Consider the following 24,521-nt stretch of genomic DNA (forward strand, 5'->3'; position numbering starts at 1 on the left):
TGTAATTCTAGATACTTTAAGTAACGAGTTATGTAGGCGTGTGACAGTATACAATCAGTTTTACGACACATTAGTAGGGGTCAAAAAACTGATCGCTATCCATCATGATGATTTAGATTTAGAAAGTACTTTAACTGAAGAGTGCAATAGGTGATACAAAACAATGAACAGAGAAAGGCGATGTACTTAAACAAAATAACTACGTTTAAAAAGTACGAAATTAGGTGGAAATTTTCCCTTCATTTTCCAAATACAAATTGGTGGTGTATTGGCGAACATTTTAATAAGGTTATTTAACGACGCTGTAACAACTACTAAGTTATTTAGTGGTGATAGCGAGATGTTATTTGGCGAGATGAGGTCAAGGATTCGTCATAGATTACCTGACATCCGCCTTACGGTTTGGGGAAAACCTAGGAAACCCCAACCAGGTAATCAGCGCAATCGGGAATCGAACGCGCTCCCAAGCGGGGCAGATAACAAAGTTATTTGTTTTTTTCTTCCACCATGTTAGTAATGTCAAATTTGTACAAATTTTGGCCACTAGAGCGCAATTACGAGGGCTCCCCAGAAAGTAAGTTAACGTTCCTAATTATGTCAGGTGAGGAATACAATGCGTGCAGTTCTGCGTTGTGTAACTTTCTCCATTCTCCTGTAACTTCATCCCTCTTAGTCCGAAATATTTTCCTAAGAACCTTATTCTCAAACACCCTTAATCTCTGTTTCTCTCACAAAATGAGAGTCCAAGTCTCACAATCATACAGAGCAACCGGTAATATAACTGTTTTATAAATTCTTTCAGGTTTTTTTACAGCAGACTAGATGACAAAAGCTTCTCAACCGAATAATAACACGCATTTGCCATTTTTTTTTGCGTTTAATTTTCTCCCGAGTGTCATTTATTTTTGTTACTGTTGCTCAAGATATTTGAATTTTTCAACCTCTTCGAAAGATAAATTTACAATTTTTATATTTACATTTCGTACAATATTGTGGTCACGAGACACAATCATATACTTTGTCTTTTCGGGATTTACTTCCAAAACTATCGCTTTATCTGTTTCAAGTAAAATTTCCCTAATAGTTTGTGGATTTTCTCCTAACATATTCACGTCAGTCCACACCTGTGGAGTAACGGTCAGCGCGTCTGGCCGCGAAACCAGGTGGCCCGGGTTCGAATCCCGGTTCGGGGCAAGTTACCTGGTTGAGGTTTTTCCGGGGTTTTCCCTCAACCGAATACGAGCAAATGCTGGGTAACTTTCGGTGCTGGACCCCGGGCTCATTTCACCGGCATTATCACCTTCATATCATTCAGACGCTAAATAACCTAGATGTTGATACAATAAAATAAAATAAAATATTCACGTCATTCGCATAGACAAGCAGCTGATGTAACCCGTTCAATTCCAAACCCTCTCTGTTATTTTGGACTTTCCTATTGGCATATTCTAGAGCAAAGTTAAAAAGTAAAAAGTGATAGTGCATCTCTTTGCTTTAGCCCGCAGTGAATTGGAAAAGCATCCGACAGTAACTGCTCTATTATTGACTCTGCTGTAAGTTTCACTGATACACATTTTAATTAATCGAACTAGTTTCTTGGGAATACCAACTTATATAAGAATATTATATAAAACGTCGTATGCTCATTAAACATGCAAGTGTCCTTAAACTTTTTGTAGGACTTGTAAATGACGACCGGAGTGTGTTTTTGACCGTAACACCCAAAGTCAAGAAAACAGGACTATTTTTCCTCCTGTTCAACTCAGTGGCATGCAGATAGATACGTTTATCTTTTAACCTTTTCACCTGGTCGATGCACCCAATTGGAAATAATTCCGAATCTATATATGAATGGTGAATTTGCAAAACGACTCGAGTCCCTAGACGTAATTTTGAGAAAATTAAAGAAAACTGCTTCTGGCCTCGTTGAACCACATATTTGCACAATTTATTTTTTTCATATTTAAGACATAGTCTTATTATTAAAATTCATGCCTTAGTGTCTCTTCTTCAGGTCGTAAAAAGTTAAATTATCTTGAGGACTTAAGTTCTTCTGCAAAGTAACTTCAATCCTGCATCACTTTTATTAGGTTACTAACAAAAATATGTTTAACTATATTTATTTATACCAAAAAGATAAAATTATCTTATTGCAATTGTTGAACATTATTTTGAACAATTTGTTAATCACAACAGCACAGACAACTTTTAAGATGTTTTAAACGAGAACACAGCTTAGAAACCACAGGGATAATCTTTCCTATTAGGAAAATGTTGATAATTGGTCCCAGGATAAAGGTAAGTTGAATTGCCCCTCAGTGAATGGTTTTGCCAATACTGTACCAATTTTTTCTGCAGAAAAATAAAACGCCATAAAGGTTGACATGATGAGTACTTTCTTTCCTATGGGAATAATAATTGATAATAATTTATTTTATTTTACGTAGCATAGTTAAGGCCTTGAGGCCTTCTCTTCCACTAGTGTGTATGTATATGTATGTATGTATGTATGTATATATATATATATATGTATACATACATACATACACACACTAGTGGCTTGTGCAGCAAATGCTGCAAACTACGTTCATTAGACGTTCAAATAAACATTTTTCAGATTTATTTTCAATGAAGAATACCAGACATTCGGAAAGTTATTTGCTTCCATAACAATGAAAGATACTGTCTCTCGAGCCAATACTGAAGAGAACCACGTATATAAATATCTACAGCACACCGCCATTAAATATGTGAAAAAGACCCAACCTCACTTGATTAATAATTATAAAAATATTTGATTTTTAATAATATTATTACCTTACGTAAGTTTTATAGCTTTCAGTAACATATACTATATATACTATATAGCCGCCACTCAGTAAAATATAGAAATCAAAATCTGATTTAAGTTGTTCTCTACATCTACTTATATAACCCCAAAACGTTTCACTTTCATATCATCAATATAGCATTAATATGTATAATTAATGAAAAATAGTCACATCATGGCATTAATTACAATAATATTTCATTTCTAATGGTAATAATGTCATCAAACCACCTCCAGTTTTGTAGTTTTTAATATCCAATACACAGCTGTACCCAGAAAATTACACACCACAGAATCGAACCTGTAAATTATTTTTAGTAAGTTAAGTTTTTAATAACCAATTTAATTTGAGCTCTAAATATGTCGGCATTCTTGCAGATCATGGCCTTCGTATAATATTGTTTACTGTAGTATGTGTTTTGTTTTATTCTGAAATGCAGCACGGCCGACTTGATGCTCGCTTCGCTTCTCCTTTACAAAAAAGCGAAGGTTATATCAAGTCGGCCGTGAATGCTATTAGCTAGTTCTCAAAACTGACGACAGATGGATTTTGGAAAGTAGGAAAATTATGTTTAAAAATTGACATTTCACTGTAAACTACTATTTTTCCGAAAAACTTTGAGTTCCAAGCTTCAAAATGAGGGGTCATTTCTTAAAATCCGTCCATATATATATATATATATATATATATATATATATATATATATATATATACACACACACAATCACTTTTCACATTGATAACTGTAAAATGTTCTTCTCCATTTGAACTAACTGTGAGTCCATACACTTTCTTCATCGTGTAGATTTTGTCCACATGTCTCAAGCTTATTTTCAAGGCGAAAAAATCCCTTACTGACGGCAAGAAAGAGTGCCCTCTGTTAGAAAAACGTATGATGAAGAAATATTTCTAAGCACTTATTGTCATCAAGAATTTGATTAGTTTGTTGTTCTTATTTTATCCTGGACAGCTGTCTCAAAACAACTACAGTTCTTTAATACTGGATGAGACACGTCATTGAAGTAATGTGCAGGAGAAGATTTCATACCTCATTAAGGCTTGTCTTGGCCTGTCCCTTATAGTCAAATTAAATTAAATTATGGTTTATTTAACGATGCTCGCCGAGGTTATATCAGCGCCGCCGGTGTGCCGGAATTTAGTCCCGCAGGAGTTCTTTCACATGCCAGTAAATGTACTGGCACGTCCCTTACGGTAGACAGAGAAGAACACATCACTAGTTGTCATGTTGTGCTCTAGAAAGCTGGGACTGTAAGCTGATGATAGTAGTACACATCTTGAACTGGTGTTTTAGGCAAACCTACATTTTTTATCTAGTCAAATGTGATAGCGAGAAAATCCTGCCTCTCGATGCTTAACTTGGCTGCATTTTGCAATACTTTTTACTTCAGCTATAAGTTTAGCACGATTACTGAGAATATTGTTTTTCATTTTCATGCTCTGTCCTTCACATTTAATAAATTTTCTCAACTAAAGAATTACCAACGACAACAAACAAAAAACAATATCAGCTTGTTGTATTATTAAAATTACATATTATGTAAGTTTCTTCAGTTCTTGACAGACAAAACATCCTAAGTTCAGGACTAAAGTCGTTTATCCCCTTAACCAAATATTACTTACTTAATTTTATAGGCATTTCCACTTTCAGCGGTTGCCTTTTATTCCCCTTTTCCATTGTTGTCGGTCATCCCAATATCAATTTTCCAACCCTCTAGCCTCCATGGCCTCAGAAACTCCTCCTCTCCATGTAAGTCGAGGTCGTCGCTTTCTTCTCCTCCCTGGGGGTGACCAATTCAAAATTTTTTTAGTCCCAACAAGAACCTCGAAAACCGGCAGAAGAGGCTCTGGTCTGGTTCTCCAAGTAGGGGGTTAGGCAAATGGTTGGCACCCCTTTACTGTAAAATAACTCTCGCTACGTTTCCCCAGAATAATAATAATAACCAAATATTCTGCTGCCAATAAAAACTATACAAAAGTCATGGAATAAAGTTATTCTGCTACTAAACGATGTCCCTTGCACACAGTAATATAATCATCCTCTCAACTCAGTACCCCAAAAAATGTGGACTTACATCGTTTTGCAAATTCACTATTCATATGTGCACTTTGAAAGCATCTACTGCACTTCTCTGATCGCTTGTGTGCAGTCTTCTTGTTCTTTCTTATCAACTAATTACATTACTAGCCCGATCTTTCATCTCGCCCTCTTCGTACAGCTTAACCTTGTTACTGCATTACGCACAACCACGATCATTAGCCCTCGGGCGGACACGATCGCAGTGTGCCGTACCCTGCCTTGTTCTGGCCGGCAGTTAACGAGGGCACTCCCAGGCTCCGGCAGTCGTGACGCCCGTAGTTCCGCTTATCATCCCAGTGTGTGAGATCTGAGGTTTCGCTTCGATTTGAGATTTTTCTCGCAATTTTTATACTCGTAATCACAGTAATTACAGGTCAGTGTGGGTGTAGATTTCTTACAAAAAGAACCTCGGGATGAAATTGATGTGCGGATTCTAAATTGCACAAAGCATCCGCGATGTATCTGGGCAGTCAAGGCCATCCGAGTATTATTCAGTCTTAAGGTCGGCATTTCGAATCTAATCAGCGTATTACATAAGGGTTTCACGTTCTTGTCTTCGCCCGAAGCAGTAGGCATACGTAACTGACGGGTAAGGCTATTTTATATATTCCCGAGTAGTACATATTAGTTTATGGACCTTTGTCGGTGGTCTAGGTTACCTTACTTGCAATGTTAGACGGAAAACATGCATAAATGCTCTTGTTATCGGATGAGAGAGTAAAGAATGTTTATCTCCTATGCTTAAATTAGAGCATGTAAAATATGTCTATGTTCAGAGTAAAGACGAATGAAGGAATATATTACATATCGTATTTCCGGCCTGTTACTAACCGTGGTCCGAAAATGACTGATCCGAAAGTTATAAGCGATAGTAATACACGTTACAAGAGCGGTATGTTGACGTTTTCGTGTTCGAGGGAAAGATTGAAAAAGCGAAACGTAGTTGAGCTTTTTTAATTTCCGAGAACATGAAAACAAACATACCGCTCGTGTATCGTACATTATTTTGTGCGAAGATCGTTTATAACATACCTGAAAGACGAATTTCTAATTAGTTGCAATGAAATCTCCATGTTGGTTTCTGTTTAATGACGGCAACTTCGGAAAACCAAAATATCTTTCTTCAGCATTGTTGTTATAAAATCTTTTCTGTGTTTACTATACTCCAGCAGGCCGTGATATGTCTGTCTTTTTTTTTCCCCAGTCTATAAATGCGAACTTAAAACAAACGGTAAGGTTATGTAATGATTTATTTTTCATTTTAATATTTTAACAATATTATTTATATAACATATTGCAGTAATAACATCGGCATCTGGAATCTCGTTGATTTTTTCACGGCTTCCTTAATGTTACTTGTATCAGGAATGCAATAAGTTTCGTGGAGTAGTAGACTTTACTTAATTTTTGCAAATATTTAAAAACAATAATTAACATTGCAATTTAGGTGAAATTGCAGTGATAAATTTCCAGTTTATAATTATTACTATGTTAAACGTGTCTAAAAATAATATGTTAAAAGCCTAAAGCAGTAAAATGAATGTCGCGCTTAAGCGGAAATTGTTATGTGTGTTACGTTGGGAATACTGAATGTGGTATTTCACACTTACCGCGTATTGGTTCTGTGCGGAAAACAAGCAAATACGCACGATCTCGCACAATAATAGTTCTGTGGAAATGAAATAATTGTATTCCTCTATACACCCTATTTATGTGTATTTATCTGTACATCTTACACATACTGTATTCATCTGACGTTGTTTACGTTGTCTACTTACAGTATTCCATTCAGTGCGCTGTCTGAGGGGTGGGGACAGGAAACTACACTAAAGCAATGCAGACAGCGTAATGTGTAACGGACATGGTCGGTCCTGATATGCAGGTCTGTAGACAGCAGTGTATGTGTACAAGTTGCAGTGTCCAGTCGATCAGTCCTAGTGAAATGGAGGAGTACACGAGAGCGGAATAAGCAGACTTGATTTCACGAATACGGATGAGCCAATGGGAACAGTAGACAAGCTCACAGATTCTATCGGGTCAAGTCAGTTGTTACCCTTAGCAACACGCTAATCCCTTATTCATCTGTCGTAAAAAATCTTGGCTTCTTTTTCGATAATAATCAAAGTTGGAATTTTCAAGTTAAAGAAACGATAAAAAAAATCTGTTCCTCCATTCACTGTTTGAGTCGCTTAAGAAACTTTTTGCCCCAGCAACTAAAACTTACCCTAGTACAAACCCTAGTAATGCCGCATTTCGATTATTGTGACGTTTTGTTAAGTGACCTAAGTTCTGATCTGTCAGTCAAGTTACAGCGAGCTCAGAATATGTGCGTCTGATACGTGTGCAACATCCGACGATATGATCACATATCACCGTCCTTCGCAAGTCTTTCGTGGCTCCGACTTAAAGAACGCAGAACTTTACACTCTTTGTCTTTACTCTTTCGAATTCTGCACATTTCAACACTAAATTACCTTTCGTCTCGTTTCTCTCATCTATACTCTAACCACGACGTAAATACCAGATCACTTATCTGTATACCTCTTCATAGAACATCTTGTTATTCATCATCTTTTACAGTATCCACCTCGCGTCAATGGAATTCCTTGTCGCAAGACAATAAACACCTTTAAGAACAGCTTAAAAGATAACCTTATTAGCATTTCACTCCAATCATACTGATTTAAACTATCACTGACTACATTGTTCTTTTTTCTTTTAGACATCGTCCTGATTGTGCTGTATTTTCAAAATTGTCTCATAATAATCTCTTTCTATTATCTAATATTATTTGAAATATATTAACATTCTATGTATTTTAGTTTAATTCTGCTACACAGTTTATTTCAGTGTTTAATTAATAGTTCATAGTATTTTGTTGTTTAATTCGTAAATAACTCTTGTGTACATGTAACTCTCATCTAAATCAAATTGTTAATTCTTTATTATTTCATGCATATGTATATACTCTTTTTGCTGGTTGAGTGGAAGAGAAGGCCTTACGGCCTTAACTCTGCCAGCTAAAATAAATCATTATTATTATTATTATTATTATTATTATTATTATTATTATTATTATTACCCATGTAGGAGACATCCGGCCTATACCATCTTTCCACGACTGTTCCAAAGGTTAAGGGAAGGAGGGCACGTGGTGCCAAATTACAATTCCATTTCCACACAACTATTTTTGCTTATAACTTTCGACTAAGTCATTTCCGGACCAGGGTTCCTTATCTCAAATTGATACATTTGCCCTTCGCCATCATCCCTGAAAGTTTGTATGACCACTTCGGAAACGTCGTATATACAGGGACATCATTTTATTTTTACTTCAATTTTTATTGTACCTCCGTTTCTAAATGTACTTGACTCCCACCCCTTTCACTAAAGTCCTTGCTAACGTCAGCCACACAAACTTACGGCCGCTGTTGCTAGCAGTGAAATAAACAGTACAGAGTACAGTGTGTTTCAGAAATATGTTGCGTTTTCTATAGAAGGAAAACCTTATATTATTGAAGTTTATTTTCACACCAGTATGGTGTGTAGTATAACTGAATTTATCTGTGTGGACTGAGCACAAGTGAAGATTAGAGTTACCGAAAGTACGGTAACCTGCAATATGGCACGGTACTTAACAGCATTATTTAAAAAAGAGTTTTGTTTTACTGTTTGTAGGTATGAAGGACGATGATGGAAACTGGAATTACAATATAACCGAATGTGAACAACAGTTTTTTTTTTTTTTTTCACAATTTCCTGATTATATCATTACGGAATATTTTCGTAGAAATGTCATTAATCTGTAGATAAATTTAGAGCAACAGAGTGTACAGAAAGGAAGAAAAGTGTAAGATGGCCAACAAAGGTGACAGAAGATGCTGTAGAAGATGCTAGAGAAAAGATGCAGCGAGGTCCTAATAAGTCGGTCAAGAAGTTAGCTGTAGAAATTGGGGTTCCTTACGGAAGTGCTCACAAAATTCTCAGGAATAAATTAGGGTAGTAACATGCTGAATAAAGTAGACATTACATAATGTATATAACCGCCTGAAGACTTGAGTTTGTGAAAAAAAAATTGTTACTATTCTACTGTTTTTTTATAAAATACTGTAAAGTAATGACCAAACTCAAAATCGTAATACTATATTTCTCTGTAACATAAATGGATACACTACTTTTCTCTCCTCCTATAGCTAGTAAAATGATTTGTTTACATATTGCACTAGCAACTCCAAACTCCTGTAATGGAAGGGGGTAACAGTGTTTCCGAGTAGTCAGGTTGATGTTAAAAATGTTAGTAAAAATAAAGTGATGTCCCTGTATATCCGTAAATTCTGTTTTTGGGAGTAGTTATTCGTAATTAATTTTGTTATTAATTGATATCATCCAAGAATGCCATAGTTTTCGTTTATTACTGAAATGTTCTTGTAAACTATACAGTCTCGTGTTACAGTAGCGGGCCAAGAACACGGGGCGATTGGCTTTACCTGCCGTGGGGTCATTGCTGCGCAGGGGCTGCGATGTAAGGACAATGGGTGGCGTACACTTACAGCGCTTGAAGGACGGTCATGTGTGACTAGACTGCAAGCCGACTTGCAGTTAGAAGAGGATGTATTTAGTTGCGGCTCTATTAGTCCCTCTCTGTTATTATTACGTGTACAGTCTCTTCCAAAATGATACAATTACTGCGACTTCTTGCTTAGAGTTCCCAGATTTGATAATCAGAAATAGCTTTTAACATTATAGTACATTATGCAACGAGCCTATAATGAAGGTAATTAAGAAGCGAGTATGGATATTTATGAAACGAACGCAAGCGCGTTTCATAATTTTCATACGAGCTTCTTAATTACCATTATAGGCGAGTTCATACGACTTTTTATGCTCGACCATATTTCTAACTTGATATTATTAATTTTCTTTGTATCTGACCTTGGCCAATGTCCCGTATGTTGTGAGATGTGTGCAGACGCGAAAGTATTGATTTTTTCCGAGGAACAGATGTCCACATTGACCTTGCTAGGCCATAAGAGCCTACAGAGATAACATTGAAATTAAATTAGACATTGAAAAACGAGATGACAAATTGAATTTATTTGAATATTATTTACAATTAACGCTAATTATTATAGTAACAGAACATAACCTTATGCGACAGTATTGGATTTCCAGCCTCCGTGACTTTTCGCTAATTCTCTTTGGATTGCATATCCGAGAATAATCGATACTTGCGGTTTTATAACGGTAGCAAGCTGACCTGTCATTGGCTGAACAGTTGTAACCTGAGTCGTCATTGGCTGAAAGACCTGACCTTTAATGAGTAGGTGTACTTTAATGACATGCATTAAAGGTCTGCTACCAGGTGTATAATTACTACATTTCGGCATGGTCGAGCGTAAAGATTATTATAATAAGGCTTCGAGACTTCGGACCCGATAGAGCAGTTCAGTGGGAAATCCGCATAACGGCGTACTGAGTATAGTGGTAAAGCGTAGAGTGAGTGGGGGTACTGTAGAATGGATGCCAACAAATACGCAAAGGAAAACGCTCTGGATTTGAAGGTTCTGACGAATAATTTGGTTTTCATACAAACTGTGTCTGAAACTATTACACGGTTGGAAAAGTCAGAGCAAGAGATGCCGGAAGCCCTCAAAATTATTTGAGGAAATGACACAGAGAATTAATGAGACACCAAGTACACCGGTTACTGAACGTGTAAAACAGAAGTTGAAATCAATTTTATGTAAAAATAACGGATATGGAACATTGTGTAATATAAACAGCAAATTAGTGGACGTAGAGTCACCCGAGAATAAAGGACTGTCTCTGCAATGATGTTAGGTTCTTTCGTTTTGCTCCCATCACGTCATGCGATGTAGAGCGCAGCTTTTCACAGTACAAACTGTGTTTGGCATATAACCGAAAAAGATTTACGTTTGAGACACTGAGAATTTATCTTGTAGTACATTGCAATTAGGTACTGTAACTGCATTTCTAAAGACGACCAATAGGATAAATGAAGAAATTAAAATTGCTACATGCTTATTTCCAGCATTAACACTGTGTATAATTAAACACAAATACTTATAAGAGACAGGAAAATAAGTGCTTTTCACATTCTTTTGACAAATTTCATTGTGTAATATATTTTTACTTTCAGAATGTAGGCCTACATATGTATATGTTTCCCCATACTACCGTACTCTATTCTAAATAGCAACGTTGCTACCTCAACACATCTCTACCTTTCACTACCTGCAGCGAGTCAACAACCTATAGTACATGCACAGTAAACTTATTGTATCGGGTCCCAAGTCTCGAAGTCTGGTTATAATCAACACGATAAACCCGGTTACTTACTACTGTGTTTTGCAATGATATAAACACAATGAGATTGCCGCTTTTTCTAAGTATGAATTGTGTTTCGAATATCCATGATTGTAATTTAAATTCTTACGATTTTTCAATACTGGGTGTTCATTTCAAAGAGTATCATGACGTCACTGTTGATGAGTCAGCGATTTGAAGCGAGTTTCAGCTTTTGTGTCAGAGAAGTTGCCTATTAATCAAGGCGTTCAATCTAAACTTGAGAACGTGTACGATATAACTTGAACGTCGTAGCAACAAATGGCGGTCTGTACGGTCTGTGTGCTACCATAACCTCTTTCGAACTGTGTTTTGCGCGGCCAAGTCGTACGCAGGGTATTTGTTATCATCGGTTGCGTACGGCAACATTCCACAGAACAAATCAAATGCTCCGTGTCCATGTTGACCGTCGAAGTTAATGTCAACAAATACGTAAGTAATCGTCTTAACCCTCTCCCCATATCCCGACAGTAAGAAAAAACTCACGTCAGTACATGTTTCGAAACTGCTCACATTCCTGCCACTACCGGCGTTACCGTACATATCGGTAAATACTCTTGTGAATAAACGCCGTACTTGCTAGGCAACTTCTCTGGCAGATAAGTAATACACCTCTGCGGAAGTGTAGGAAGATGGAATTCTCTAGGCTCATTGACTAGCCACGTGACTGCATACAGCGAGTCATGACACACTTTGAACTGAACACCCAGTAGAAACTTGTAGAAAAAGTGCATTGTCAGTGCAATACCGTCAACATATCGACGGCCCAATTTAAAAGTAAAACAACTCAACAAAGTCACGTTGAACACCTCCTGTGAACAAGTGTTCAGATCTCAGAAAGTATGTGTTGTAGGATCCATGTTCATTAGACGTTTTTTTCTTGTTTCGATGTATACTATCACCTCCTAAAATATTGGATACCTTTTTAATTAAGAGTCAGAAGTATACAAACAATTCGAAAAGACCAAGTCTCTAGTATGCAAGGCATACAGCCACAGAAAATAACCCAACCATACCGACCATTTCATTTCGTGTTCTGCCCAAGGGCAGGTCTTTCACTGCAAACCCATCTTTCCCCAGTCTTTCCTATTTTCTGCCTTCCTCTTTGTAGTACAGTAATAAGACGCGGAAGACCTATACTATAATCTGCTGAGATAACGAATTTCGTCTGAAGAAAGACACCAGTGTGGTTTAATTCCTGATACTACACTGATGCTGTTAACGGCTTCATTTTATTCACGAGACTCTTCGAGGAAATGTGAAAGTTTCCAAATCGTAACAGATTTTCTTTATTAAGAATTACGAACTGCTGGAAGAGGAGGAGAAAATACATGTAATGATCACAATACAGCTATTAAAAGATCATAACATCGGATTGTTATCCCCTCCCAAAATACAGTACCGTATAATAAACTTAGCAAGCTTTGATACTTGGAGAGGTTGAGGAACGAATAGGTCGTGTGTCATGAAGGCAGAGACAGACGCCTACGGGCTGGATTCCAACCCCACCATTCCAACGCAATTGTTTCCATTATTCTAATAGCATGCGATGACGTCTTCTCATCTTGAAAAAAATTATATGTGGGAAGCGAAACAACGTACGCACATTTTAATACTAGTTCCACTCATTTCTGTAACCATGGCCCACCATTCCCAGACGACATCGGCTTTCATATACGGCGAGTTCAAACAGCAGTGGTGCATGACAAGGACTGTACATGGGAAGAGTTTTGCGGACGGTTCCATTTGTCATGTTAATATTTGACCTTTTATATAATAGCCTAATAATAATAATAATAATAATAATAATATTGATAATAGGCTAATAATAATAATATTATAATGATAATAGGCTAATAATAATAACAATATGATGATGATAATAATAATAATAATAATAATAATAATAATAATATAATAATAATAATAATAATAATAATAAAATCGGTAATTTTAGAATCAACGTAACTCCACTACTTACTTATTTACTGGGTTTTAAGGAATCAGAGGTTCATTGCCGCCCTCACATAAGCCCGCCATTGGTCCCTATCCTGAGCAAGATTAAGCAAGATTAATCCAGTCTCTATCATCATATCCCACCTCCCTCAAATCCATTTTAATATTATCTTCCCATCTACGTCTCGGCCTCCTCAAAGGTCTTTTTCCCTTCGGCCTTCCAACTAACACTCTATATACATTTCTGGATTCGCCCATACGTGCTACATGCCCTGCCCATCTCAAACGTTTGGATTTAATGTTCCTAATTATGTCAGGTGAAGAATACAATGCGTGCAGTTCTGCGTTGTGCATATTTTTCCATTCTTCTTTAACTTCATCCCTCTTAGCTCCAAATATTTTCCTAAGCACCTTATTCTCAAACACCCTTAACCTATGTTCCTCTCTCAAAGTGAGAGTCCAAGTTTCACATCCATAACGAACAACCGGTAATATAACTGTTTTATAAATTCTAACTTTCAGATTTTTTGACAGGAGACAGGATGATAAAAGCTTCTCAACCGAATAATAACAGGCATTTCCCATATTTATTCTGTGTTTAATTTCCTCCCGAGTATCATTTGTATTTGTTACTGTTGCTCCAAGATATTTGAACTTCTCCACCTCTTCAAAAGATAAATTTCCAATTTTTATATTTCCATTTCGTACAATATTCTCGTCACGAGACATAATCATATACTTTGTCTTTTCGAGATTTACTTCCGAACCTATCTCTTTACTTGCTTCCAGTAAAATTCCCGTGTTTTCCCTAACCGCTTGTGGATATTCTCCAATCGTTTGTGGATTTTCTCCTAACATATTCCCGTCATCCGCATAGACAAGCAGCTGATGTAACCCGTTGAATTCAAACCCTCTCTGTTATCCTGGACTTTCCTAATGCCATACGCTAGAGCAAAGTTAAAAAGTAAAGGTGATAGTGCATCTCCTTGCTTTAGCCCACAGTGAATTGGAAACGCATCTGACAGAAACTGACCTATACGGACTCTGCTGTACGTTTCACTGAGACACATTTTAATTAATCGAACTAGTTTCTTGGGAATACCAAATTCAATAAGAATATCATATAAAACTAATGATAATGATAATAATTTAAATGAATTCAAGCCGTATCCGAGATAATTATTTTGTGCGGATCAACAGTAAAGTCAGTAATATTCTGTAAAACCCAATTACAGAAATTCACACGACTTACGTCGTCTATAGACTTTAATTTCTGGACTGCAGCTACTCTAATTTTAAATGTGGCTATTTAATAGCTCTGTGGTCTGAATTTATTGAGATGCCTGTCTACTTCCTGTGAGACATGGCGTATAGATTTCTTTGGAGAACGCTCGAATGATTGTCCAATTTCGTCTAGTTGTCTTTCGTTAGACCACGTTTCTTTCGGTTAGGAATTGTATCATTTTCTGATTCTGTTTCCCTAAATCTCATAAGCAAACATTTTTATGGGGGCAGATAAAAACGTTTTCTTTTCTTCCACCATGTTAATAATGTGAAAAGAAGTACTTATACAAATTTTGGCCACTCGACCGCAATTACGAGGCCGTAAACAATTAAGTTCGCCAGGGGCCGTTAACAGAAAGAAAACACAATTTCATTGGAAAAATTTATTGTAACAGACACAGCAATTGTTGAGCTATTTGTCAACATATTCCCCACCGGAATTGAGGCGTTTGTCATATCATGGCATCAACAGAGAGGTGCAGACGGCTGTCAAACCCTGGTTCCGATCCCAGACGACTGATTTGTACAACACAAGGAAACAAAAATTCATCCTATGGTATAACAAATGTCTCAATTCCAGTGGAGGATATGTTGACAAATAGCGCAAAAATTGCTATATCTGTTTCAAAAAATCTTTCCATGCAATTATGCTTTTCTTCTTTAAAACGCCCAAGGAAAAATCACTTTCTGGACGTCCTCGTAATTGCGGTCGAGTGACCAAAATTTGTAGAAGCACTTATTTTGACATTATTAACATGGTGGAAGAAAAAATTTTAACTTTTTTATCTGCCCCATCTGAACGTTTGCTTGTCAGAAAAAGATTTTTTACAGTATTTCTTTGTGGAACCGGAACTCCAGAAAATTGTTACCACAAATTTCCTACACACTTCTCTGTGGGGGGGGGGGGATCTGCAATGAGGAATAAAATCATATTGTATACAGATATTAAATTTGATACATAATTTTATAATATTTTACATTATTTAATATAATTTATTATATATAATACATAAAAATTGTTATTACAGCTAGTTTGCCACCAATGAATAAGGAAAATCTGTAAACTTGTATTTACTAGCAGCAAAGCTGTTATAGTGCTTGCTTGATTATGCAACAAGATAGGCAACGTTTGGATCTTGTCTCTCAACTCTTATGCGAGTGAATTTATTCATTAATTTTATTCATTCATTCATTTATGATCGAGGAACTCTAGTTGCGTTTGCTGCCGTGTTACATCTGATTAGAAACAATTGAAAATCATTGGGAACAGTTGAAAGTCATTGTTAAAGATAATTTTCGCACTAGTGTTAAAAGTACTTTTCCGCACGCTACCGTATAATACTTCTTTAACAGCGTTGAAAGATCTACTTGTAGGAATGGCTGTCTAAAAAATATTCTTCTAGTGTATTTAATGTTACTATGATTACGTATAGGCTATGGTAGTTTTCTTTGTTTGTTTTTTTTTTTCTTATTCTTTTTATATGTTATGTGTAATTACATTTAACAGTTTTAATCAGAGTTATTATTATTATTATTATTATTATTATTATTATTATTATTATTATTATTATTATTATTATTATTATTATTATTTCATTTATTATTATTTTATTATTATTACTAGCAGTACCCGTGCGCTCCGCTGCACCCGTTAGAAATAAATATAAAGTAATTACATAATTAAAATAGGACATTTGATCCAGGGAACATTCGTGTTTGATAGAAGGATAAATCGTTTATTATGTTACTCAATTTAAATTGTGTTAAAAAAATTAAAATGCGATCATTTTGATCCAGAGACACTCATTTGTTCATAAAACTTATTTTAGAAAATACAGGAAACGAATGCCTATCAAGTTTTCTGTGCATCAGAAGCTATTTTAATCTTACCTGTCCTCGATTCACTCAGACGTTACTGTAATAACATTATAGCATTATGTCCATCTAGAGAAACTACACTTTGCAATGGTAAATTAATAATTAAATTATACAAAGCGGTTAATTTAGCTTCCGATATTACTTCATACAAACACAGAAACATTCTCTGTAGGCTACCGTATGTTTCATAGCTTTCGATTGTTGTTATCCAAGGCCCCTTATAGACGAAGTCATTTGTTTTTTATTTCATTACACCGCCTTAGATGGCGTTATTATAATTTTGAAACTCATTTATCTCATTAAATATCAGTCCTATCAAAATTTTGCATGGAATAAAACTTATCGGAAATTATTTTTAAAGAAACTTTTGTTATGTAATATTTTTAATGGAAATTAATAATAAGGGAGATATTTCGATTTATTTAATTCAAGCCCTCTTATAACCCCCCTTTTAAATAAAATATTTTCAATGCCATATAGCCTAAATTCTAAGTTACAACGAACTTAATTTATATTCCAATTTTCATATAAATCGGTTCAGCTATTATCGCGTGAAAAGGTAACAGACAGACAGACAGACATACAAACAAAAATTTCAAAAAAAGTTATTTTCGGTTTCAGGGCGGTTAATTATATATGTTAGGACCAATTATTTTTGTAAAATCGAAAATTACCAGAAAAATTTCGGCTACAGATTTATTATTAGTATAGATTTTTTCTTCTATCCAGTTTTCATTATTGGTCACACCCGACCTCAAGCATCTTGCTTTTTCGGGTGTGACGCAGTTACCTTGTATTTATACAATAATTTGTAATATGTAGACTATTTGACTATGAGATTTGTAATCAATTTCGAATTTTGAAGAATATTCATATACGAGTATTACAATAGTATTATAAAATCTTTGTTATTGTATGTAATTTTTGCTTGCAATAAAAATTATAATTATTAAAAAAAATTCTCTGCTTAGAAAATTACCGAACCTACCTGCATTTTCTATCCAGACAGCTGTGTTGTTGATACAGAAATTAACTTTACCAGTCGTCGCTTTCATCTTTGTAATACTTATCATCGTCATCATCATCATCATCATCGGTAGTAATTGGAAATTAATATTTCAAACTTTGCTTGTACAAGTCACGCGTTTTTTCTCTTGAATTAGTTCAAAACTCGTTTGGCAGTTATATTTTCTTCTATTCTGATACTATAACATTTTTATATTCTCCGTATTTTGTCCGTTAGGTAAAATTTTGTAATTGAAGAGTCCACTGCAAGATTGATGGATGTCATTTGGAATACATTTTGCAGGAGAAGCAATTGAAAGTTTGAAATGCTTAGCGCTCAAAGCTTAACTGTGATTTTCCGATCATTACTGGACAATGACTATCAGTGTTAATGCCATATAACTCTCTATGCACATTCTATATGTCTTAAACTATGTATTGACAGTCTTGGTTCATTTTCGACAAGAAAGTGACATCCATCATTCTTGCAGTTGACTCTTCAATTCGTTTCTCATTATACCGTTACCGATTGCTTCACATCATGTCTATCCAACATTTTTATTAAAAAGTTAGTTCTAAGATTTCTGCTTTTTTAATTCTATAAGCATTGATGTACTGTTATTTCATAGCATTTAATTTATAGATTACATCCTTTCCCGTTGTTTTTCGTCTCTGTAATTATTAATGTTTGATTGTTTCAGCAAGCCAAGTCGGAAGAGCAGCTTGCGACGGAACGGGCGTGGCTAGAAGCAGAGCGACTATGGCTGGTGCATCGGATGGGCTTCTCTGCATGCCGAAGACTTCACGAAGAGCCCTCAGGGTCAGGCGGAGGCGATTCTGATGCTGGCAAAATTCGCGTACGCTTAGAGGCCAATGGAGAAATTCTTCAAGTCGACGATGATGACGTTGAAAAGGTAGGATTCAGTTAAATTAATTTCAAACTACAGGCATAAATGTTTATAAACATTCGTTTGTTGCTCCCAAATTGCAACTCTTAGGGCCGATTGTATAAACCATTTAATCTTAGATCAGAGGTTATTGATCCTCGTTCTACCTGAACACTAGCATACGAAAACAAAAACACACATAAAATTGCAACCTCATTCAAGAAATTAAACTACAACATCGCATACAGAACAAATAACACTCTACAAAAACATCTCAACACACAAACAACACAAACAAACAAATACAACCACACAGGCGTATACAAACTCAAATGTAACACCTGCAACAACTTCTACATAAGACAGACAGACAGATCATTTAAAACACGTTACAAAGAACACATCACAGCCATAACAAAATTACAAAACACCTCCACACATGCAGAACACATCACAAATGCCAACCACACCTACAGAGACATCGACACAGACATGGAAATACTGCACATCCAACCAAAAAGCCAGAAACTCAACACACTAGAACAATATGAAATATACAGACACACGAAAACACACTCAATGATATTCTCAACACACAATTCAATTTCAAAACACATATACTCTTTGACTCTACACTACGAACGCACCCACACAGGAAACAAGAGGCGCCAAGACCAACAACGACCAGTTCCGAAGATGACCGAAAATAGGTCGAACATGTTAACAAAGTACGTTAATATTTAACACAAGAAAGTTCTTATCATACATATTCCGAAATGGAATTTTGTGTTGTATAAAGTCTAATCTGAGATTAATTTGTCTTAAACTAAAGTCAACTTTGACTGAAGAAATTTCTCCGATTAAGTTATATGATCCAAGTTCAGTTATTTCTTTTCTGTTTGAAATATAAGAGTGACAGATTGTGCAAAAATAAGAACCATTATTATTAATATGAACAGATATGGTAGATACATTTATATATATATATATATATATATATATATATATATATATATATTTTTTTTTTTTTAATTTCTTGCCTTAATACACAAGCAATCTTATCGTGTTCAGCAGTATCAAATAACATAGCCTATAATTATATTATGTTTATAACAACCATTAGTTATTAATGGATATGATAGGTACATTCATAGATTTTCAATTAACTGTGTTACTAAACGAAAATTGTCGTTTTATAAAGCTTTATTATGTTTAGCAATATCAAACACCATAACATGATAACAACTCGGAGACCAGTCAACCTTCTTCTTATTGTCCGCCATTATTTACAACGCACAAAACAAACCAGTACAGAGTCTCCAACAGAGTGTACGGAAAGTCGCCAAAAAGTAGTTGGAAAGTCGCTAGATATCTCATTATCAACAAAGAAAGATTAAATTTTGTCACTATGGGGTGCAAAAAAGGTCGCTAAATCCCTATTTAAGCAATATAAAAGTTAAAAGAAATTGTCGTCGAAAGAGAGTTAAAGTCGCTAAATTGGCAACACTGAACAAACCTATACAACATGGCCCTCGCATCACATACTTCACCTCTTTATGCGATGTTGCCAAGTCCTTTTCACGTGAACTTAGATTGCATTTGAACCAAGGTATTTTGATCGCAGAAAAGTATTATACAATAGAAGAAGTGTCTGAACTCGGTTCACTTTCCGATCTTCGATCAAAATTGATCTTTAGTCAGGGAGTTTTATACAATTGGGCCTTAGGGCCGATTGTATAAACCATTTAATCATAGATCAGAGGTTAAATTGATCCTCGTTTTAGCTGAATTTGGAGTTTTGTGTTGTATAAAGTCCAATCTGAGATTAATTTGTCTTAAACTAAAGTCAACTTTGACTGAAGAAATTTCTCCGATTAAGTTAGATGATCCAAGTTCAGTTATTTCTTTTCTGTTTGAAATATAAGAGTGACAGATTGTGCAAAAAGAATAACCATTATTATTAATATTAACAGATATGGTAGATACATTTTTTTTTTTTTGCAATTTCTTGCCTTAATACACAAACAGTCTTATATTTTATAAGGCTCTATCGTGTTCAGCAGTATCAAGTAACATAACCTATAATTATATTATGTTTATAACAACCATTAATTATTAATGAATATGATGGGTACATTCATAAATTTTCAGTTAACTGTATTACTAAACGAAAATTGTCGTTTTATAAAGCTTTATTATGTTTAGCAATATCAAACACCATAACATAACAAATTCGAGAACGGTCAATCTTCTTCTTATTGTCCGTCATTATTTACAACGCACAAAACAAACCAGTGTCTCCAACAGAGTGCACGGAAAGTCGCCAAAAAGTAGTTGTCAAGTCGCTAGATTTCTCATTATCAACAAAGAAACATTAAATTTTGTCACTATGGGGTGCTAAAAAGATCGCTAAATCCCTATTTAAGCAATACAAAAGTTAAAAGAAATTGTCTTGAAAAAGAGTTGAAGTCGCTAAATTGGCAACACTAAACAAACCTGTACAACATGGTCCGCGCATTACAAACTTCTCCTGTTTATGCGATGTTGCCAAATTCTATTCACGTGAACTTAGACTGCATTTGAGCCAAGGTAATTTGATCGCAGAAAAGTTTTATACAATAGAAGAAGTGTCTGAACTCGATTCACTTTCCGATCTTCGATCAAAATTGACCTTTAGTCAGGGAGTTTTATACAATTGGACCTTAAACTTCTCTAGTATGAGCTATTCTTATCCTAAGCTTGTAGGTCTTTAAGTGTGTAATATGTTTGAATTCTTAATGGAACAATTTTAATATTAATAATAATAATAATAATAATAATAATTATTATTATTATTATATTAACTCCTCAGCGTTATTTGGGTATTGCAAGCGCAGGTCTTTCACTGCAAACTCAGCATTCTCCAATCTTTCTTATTTTCTGCCCTTCTCGTACTCCGTTTATCATCTGATATATTCTTCTGCCCCGGACACTTCTCCCGTTCACCATTCCTTCCAGTGCATCCTTCAGTAGACAGTTTCTTCTCAGCCAGTGACTCAACGAATTCCTTTTCCTCCTCCTGATTAGTTTTAGCATCATTCTTCCTTCACCCACTCTGTCCAACACAGCTTCATTTCTTATTCTGTCTGTCCATTTCACACGTTCCATTCTTCTCCATATTCACATTTCAAATAATAATAATAATAATAATAATATTTATTAATACTATACACTTGAGCTACATTAGGCATTGCAGCCCGAAAGAGCAGAAGCTCGTGCTCGGGCGCAGTTCAGATCAGTTATACAAAATATATCACAAAATTACGAGAGTTCATTGAGCACAATACCATTAATAAATGGTAAAATACATACAGCATGTAATAACAGGGTCTATATACAAATAGAAAATACAGAAGTACATGGATATTAGAGTAACAATTTTAACTCAATTAGCTTAAACAATTAAATAATTAATCTGATTTGTTTCTTAAATCTATGTGTGTTAAGTGTACTTAGCTCAGGGTAAGCTCTAATTAATGTATTATATATTTTGGGTCCAAAATTTCTGCTGTGTTTTAATCCAGCAGTTGTGTGGCATTTGGGAGTATTTAGAAAGAAACTGTAGTTTTGTCTCGTCTGGTATTCATGAGGATCATATTTAAATTTATTGTGGTTTTTATGGAAGTAAATCAGCAAGTTTTGTTTATAAATTTGTTCTAGATTTGATACGCCAAATTCCTGAAAAATTAATTTTGTTGGGTAATCTAAAGGTTTATATAGACAAATTTTGATAATTCTTTTTTGGAGCAGATTTAAAGGACGGAGAGTCGATTTTGCCATTCCTCCCCAACCTAAAATACCATACTGAATTATTGATTTAAACAGAGCTAAGTACACAGTACGCAGAACATAAACAGGTAAATAAGAGCGTAGAATGGAAAATTTGTGGATTGTTTTACGCAATCTGTTACACAGAAAGGAGATATGCTTGTCCCATTTTAAATGTTGGTCAATAATAATGCCTAAATATTTAACTTGTGAGGATATACTCAAAGCGTTACATGAGCAAGTAGGTAGGTTACAATCATGTATAGTTATACTTATATTATTATTTATTTCTAGTTGCTCAAGGCCATGTGATGTTAATGAAAATGGTATTAATTTTGTTTTAGAAACGTTCAAAGAAAGTAAGTGAGCATCCAGCCATTCTTTAATAATATTAATACCACTGTTAGAATTTTGATAAGTTTCATTCCAACTCGAACCGCTAAATATAACCACAGTATCATCAGCATAAGAATACAGAGTACCAGAATATTTCTCAATGTCAATTTTAAGTAAATCGTTGATATATATTAAAAACAAAACAGGACCTAAAATCGTCCCCTGAGGTACACCTATATCAATGTTACGTAATGCTTCTATTCGTTTCTTTTCACTTCGTCGTAATGTTCATGTTTGTGCCCCATACAATGCCACACCACACAAAGTACTTCACTTCCTTAGTTCTTTTTCCAGAGATCCTCAGAAAATGCTACTTTTTCCATTAAAAGCTTCCTTTGCCATTGCTATCCTCCTTTTGACTTCCTGACAGCAGCTCATGTTACTGCTGATTGTACACCCCAAGGATTTGAAGCTGTCCACTTGCTACTGCCTCACTTAGTATTCGCAAGTTTACCTTCTTTGTTTTTTTTTTCTTCCGACAACCATGGTCTTCGTTTTGTTTGCATTTATCTTCATCCCATACTGCTCACAGCTGTCATTTAGCTCCAGTAGCATGTTCCTTAGTATCGTCTCCTCTTCTGCTAATAACACCATATCATCAGCAAATCTTATGCATTTTATTGTTCTTCTCCTACTGTTACTCCTCCCATGTTCTGAAAACAGTTCTTCATTAAATCCTCCAAGTAGATGTTGAATAGTGTAGGTGATATAGGGCATCATTGTCGTACTCCTCTCTCTATTTCACTTCTTTCTGACATTTTTTTCTCATATCCTTTCTTTGACTCGTTGTTTCATATAAAGGTTACAGAACAGCCTTCTCTCTTTCAAATCCACACCAATTAGCTTTAGGATCCCAATCAGTTTATTCCAATACACTCTGTCATACGCCTTTTCTAGGTCCACAAATACTATATACACTTCTTTATTCTTCTCGAGATATCTTTTGCTGATTGTTCGTAGTAGTCCAATTGCATCCTTCGTACCTTTTTCCTTCCTAAAGCCAAATTGCTCTTCTTCCAACTGTCCTTCGATCTTACAATATAAACGCCGATTCAATATTCGCAGGAGAATCTTCGTCAAGCGCGATATCAGGCTGATAGTCCTCAATTCAGTACATTTCTTATCATTATTTTTCTTCGATATTAGCAACAACACTGTCTTCTTGAAATTTTCAGGCCATTCACCTTTTTCATATATTTCGTTGAATAATTATAAAATTTTCTTTTATCCTTAAAGCGGTTTACTAATTCGTAAGGGTTCCATCAACTCCTGTTTCTTTCCTATTCTTCATTTCTGTAAGTGCTACTTCAACTTCTCTTAGAATAGATCCTTTTTCGTCGTCTGATACGGCTGCTTTGTCTTCTATAGCTAAGTAATCTGAACGATTGTCTTTCTTATAGTTTTTCTACATATTTCGCCCATCCGTTCAGTATTCCTTGTTTGTTATTTCATTGCCGATTCCGTCTTCTATCAACCACATGGATGTCCTGTTCTTGTTCGTGAAGTAGAGTTAGTTCGCGGTGCATTAAATCGTGTCTTTCTTTTCTGTCTAGATCCTCTATTTCTTTTACATTTCTCTTTCATCCTATCTTCCTTCGCCTTATCAGTTTCTCTTCTTAGTTCCTCGTGTAGTTTCCTGTAATTTCTTCTACCTTTTTCTGTGTTGATGCTTTTCCATTTTCTCCTCTCCTCCATCTTCTCCAACAATGTCTCTGTGACCCAAGGTTTCTTAATTCTCACTCCTTCTCTGTATCTTATTGTTTCTTCTGCTGTTGTCTGTATACAGCTTTTTAGGCGAGTTCAGTACTCATTGCTATTTTAAGGAGTGCCGCTTTCTGTTCAAAGTATGCTTCAAATTTTCTTCTTTCCTCTTCGTTCTTCAGGTTTTTGATGTCCAATTTCTTCGTCACCCGTGTTACACTTATCTTCTTCAAACGAACTTCTCCTATCAGTAGGACATGAGTTAATTTATGTCATGTGGTAAATTCTTTGAATTTTTTAAAATATTATTTC

General features: G+C 35.3%; 1 protein-coding gene across 4 annotated transcripts in view; it reads left to right on the forward strand.

The window, feature by feature from the left end:
- Mhcl (Myosin heavy chain-like) overlaps positions 1-24,521 on the forward strand; it is a 921,190-nt gene that overhangs the window by 661,910 nt on the left and 234,759 nt on the right. For all 4 annotated transcript variants that reach the window (XM_069842911.1, XM_069842912.1, XM_069842913.1 and 1 more), the window contains one exon: positions 18,120-18,332. In XM_069842911.1, coding sequence (XP_069699012.1) covers positions 18,120-18,332 — 213 coding nt within the window. The remainder of the gene's footprint in view (positions 1-18,119; positions 18,333-24,521) is intronic.

This window comes from Periplaneta americana, chromosome 13 (genome assembly GCF_040183065.1).
Source record: "Periplaneta americana isolate PAMFEO1 chromosome 13, P.americana_PAMFEO1_priV1, whole genome shotgun sequence".
Taxonomy (NCBI): Eukaryota; Metazoa; Arthropoda; class Insecta; order Blattodea; family Blattidae; genus Periplaneta; species Periplaneta americana.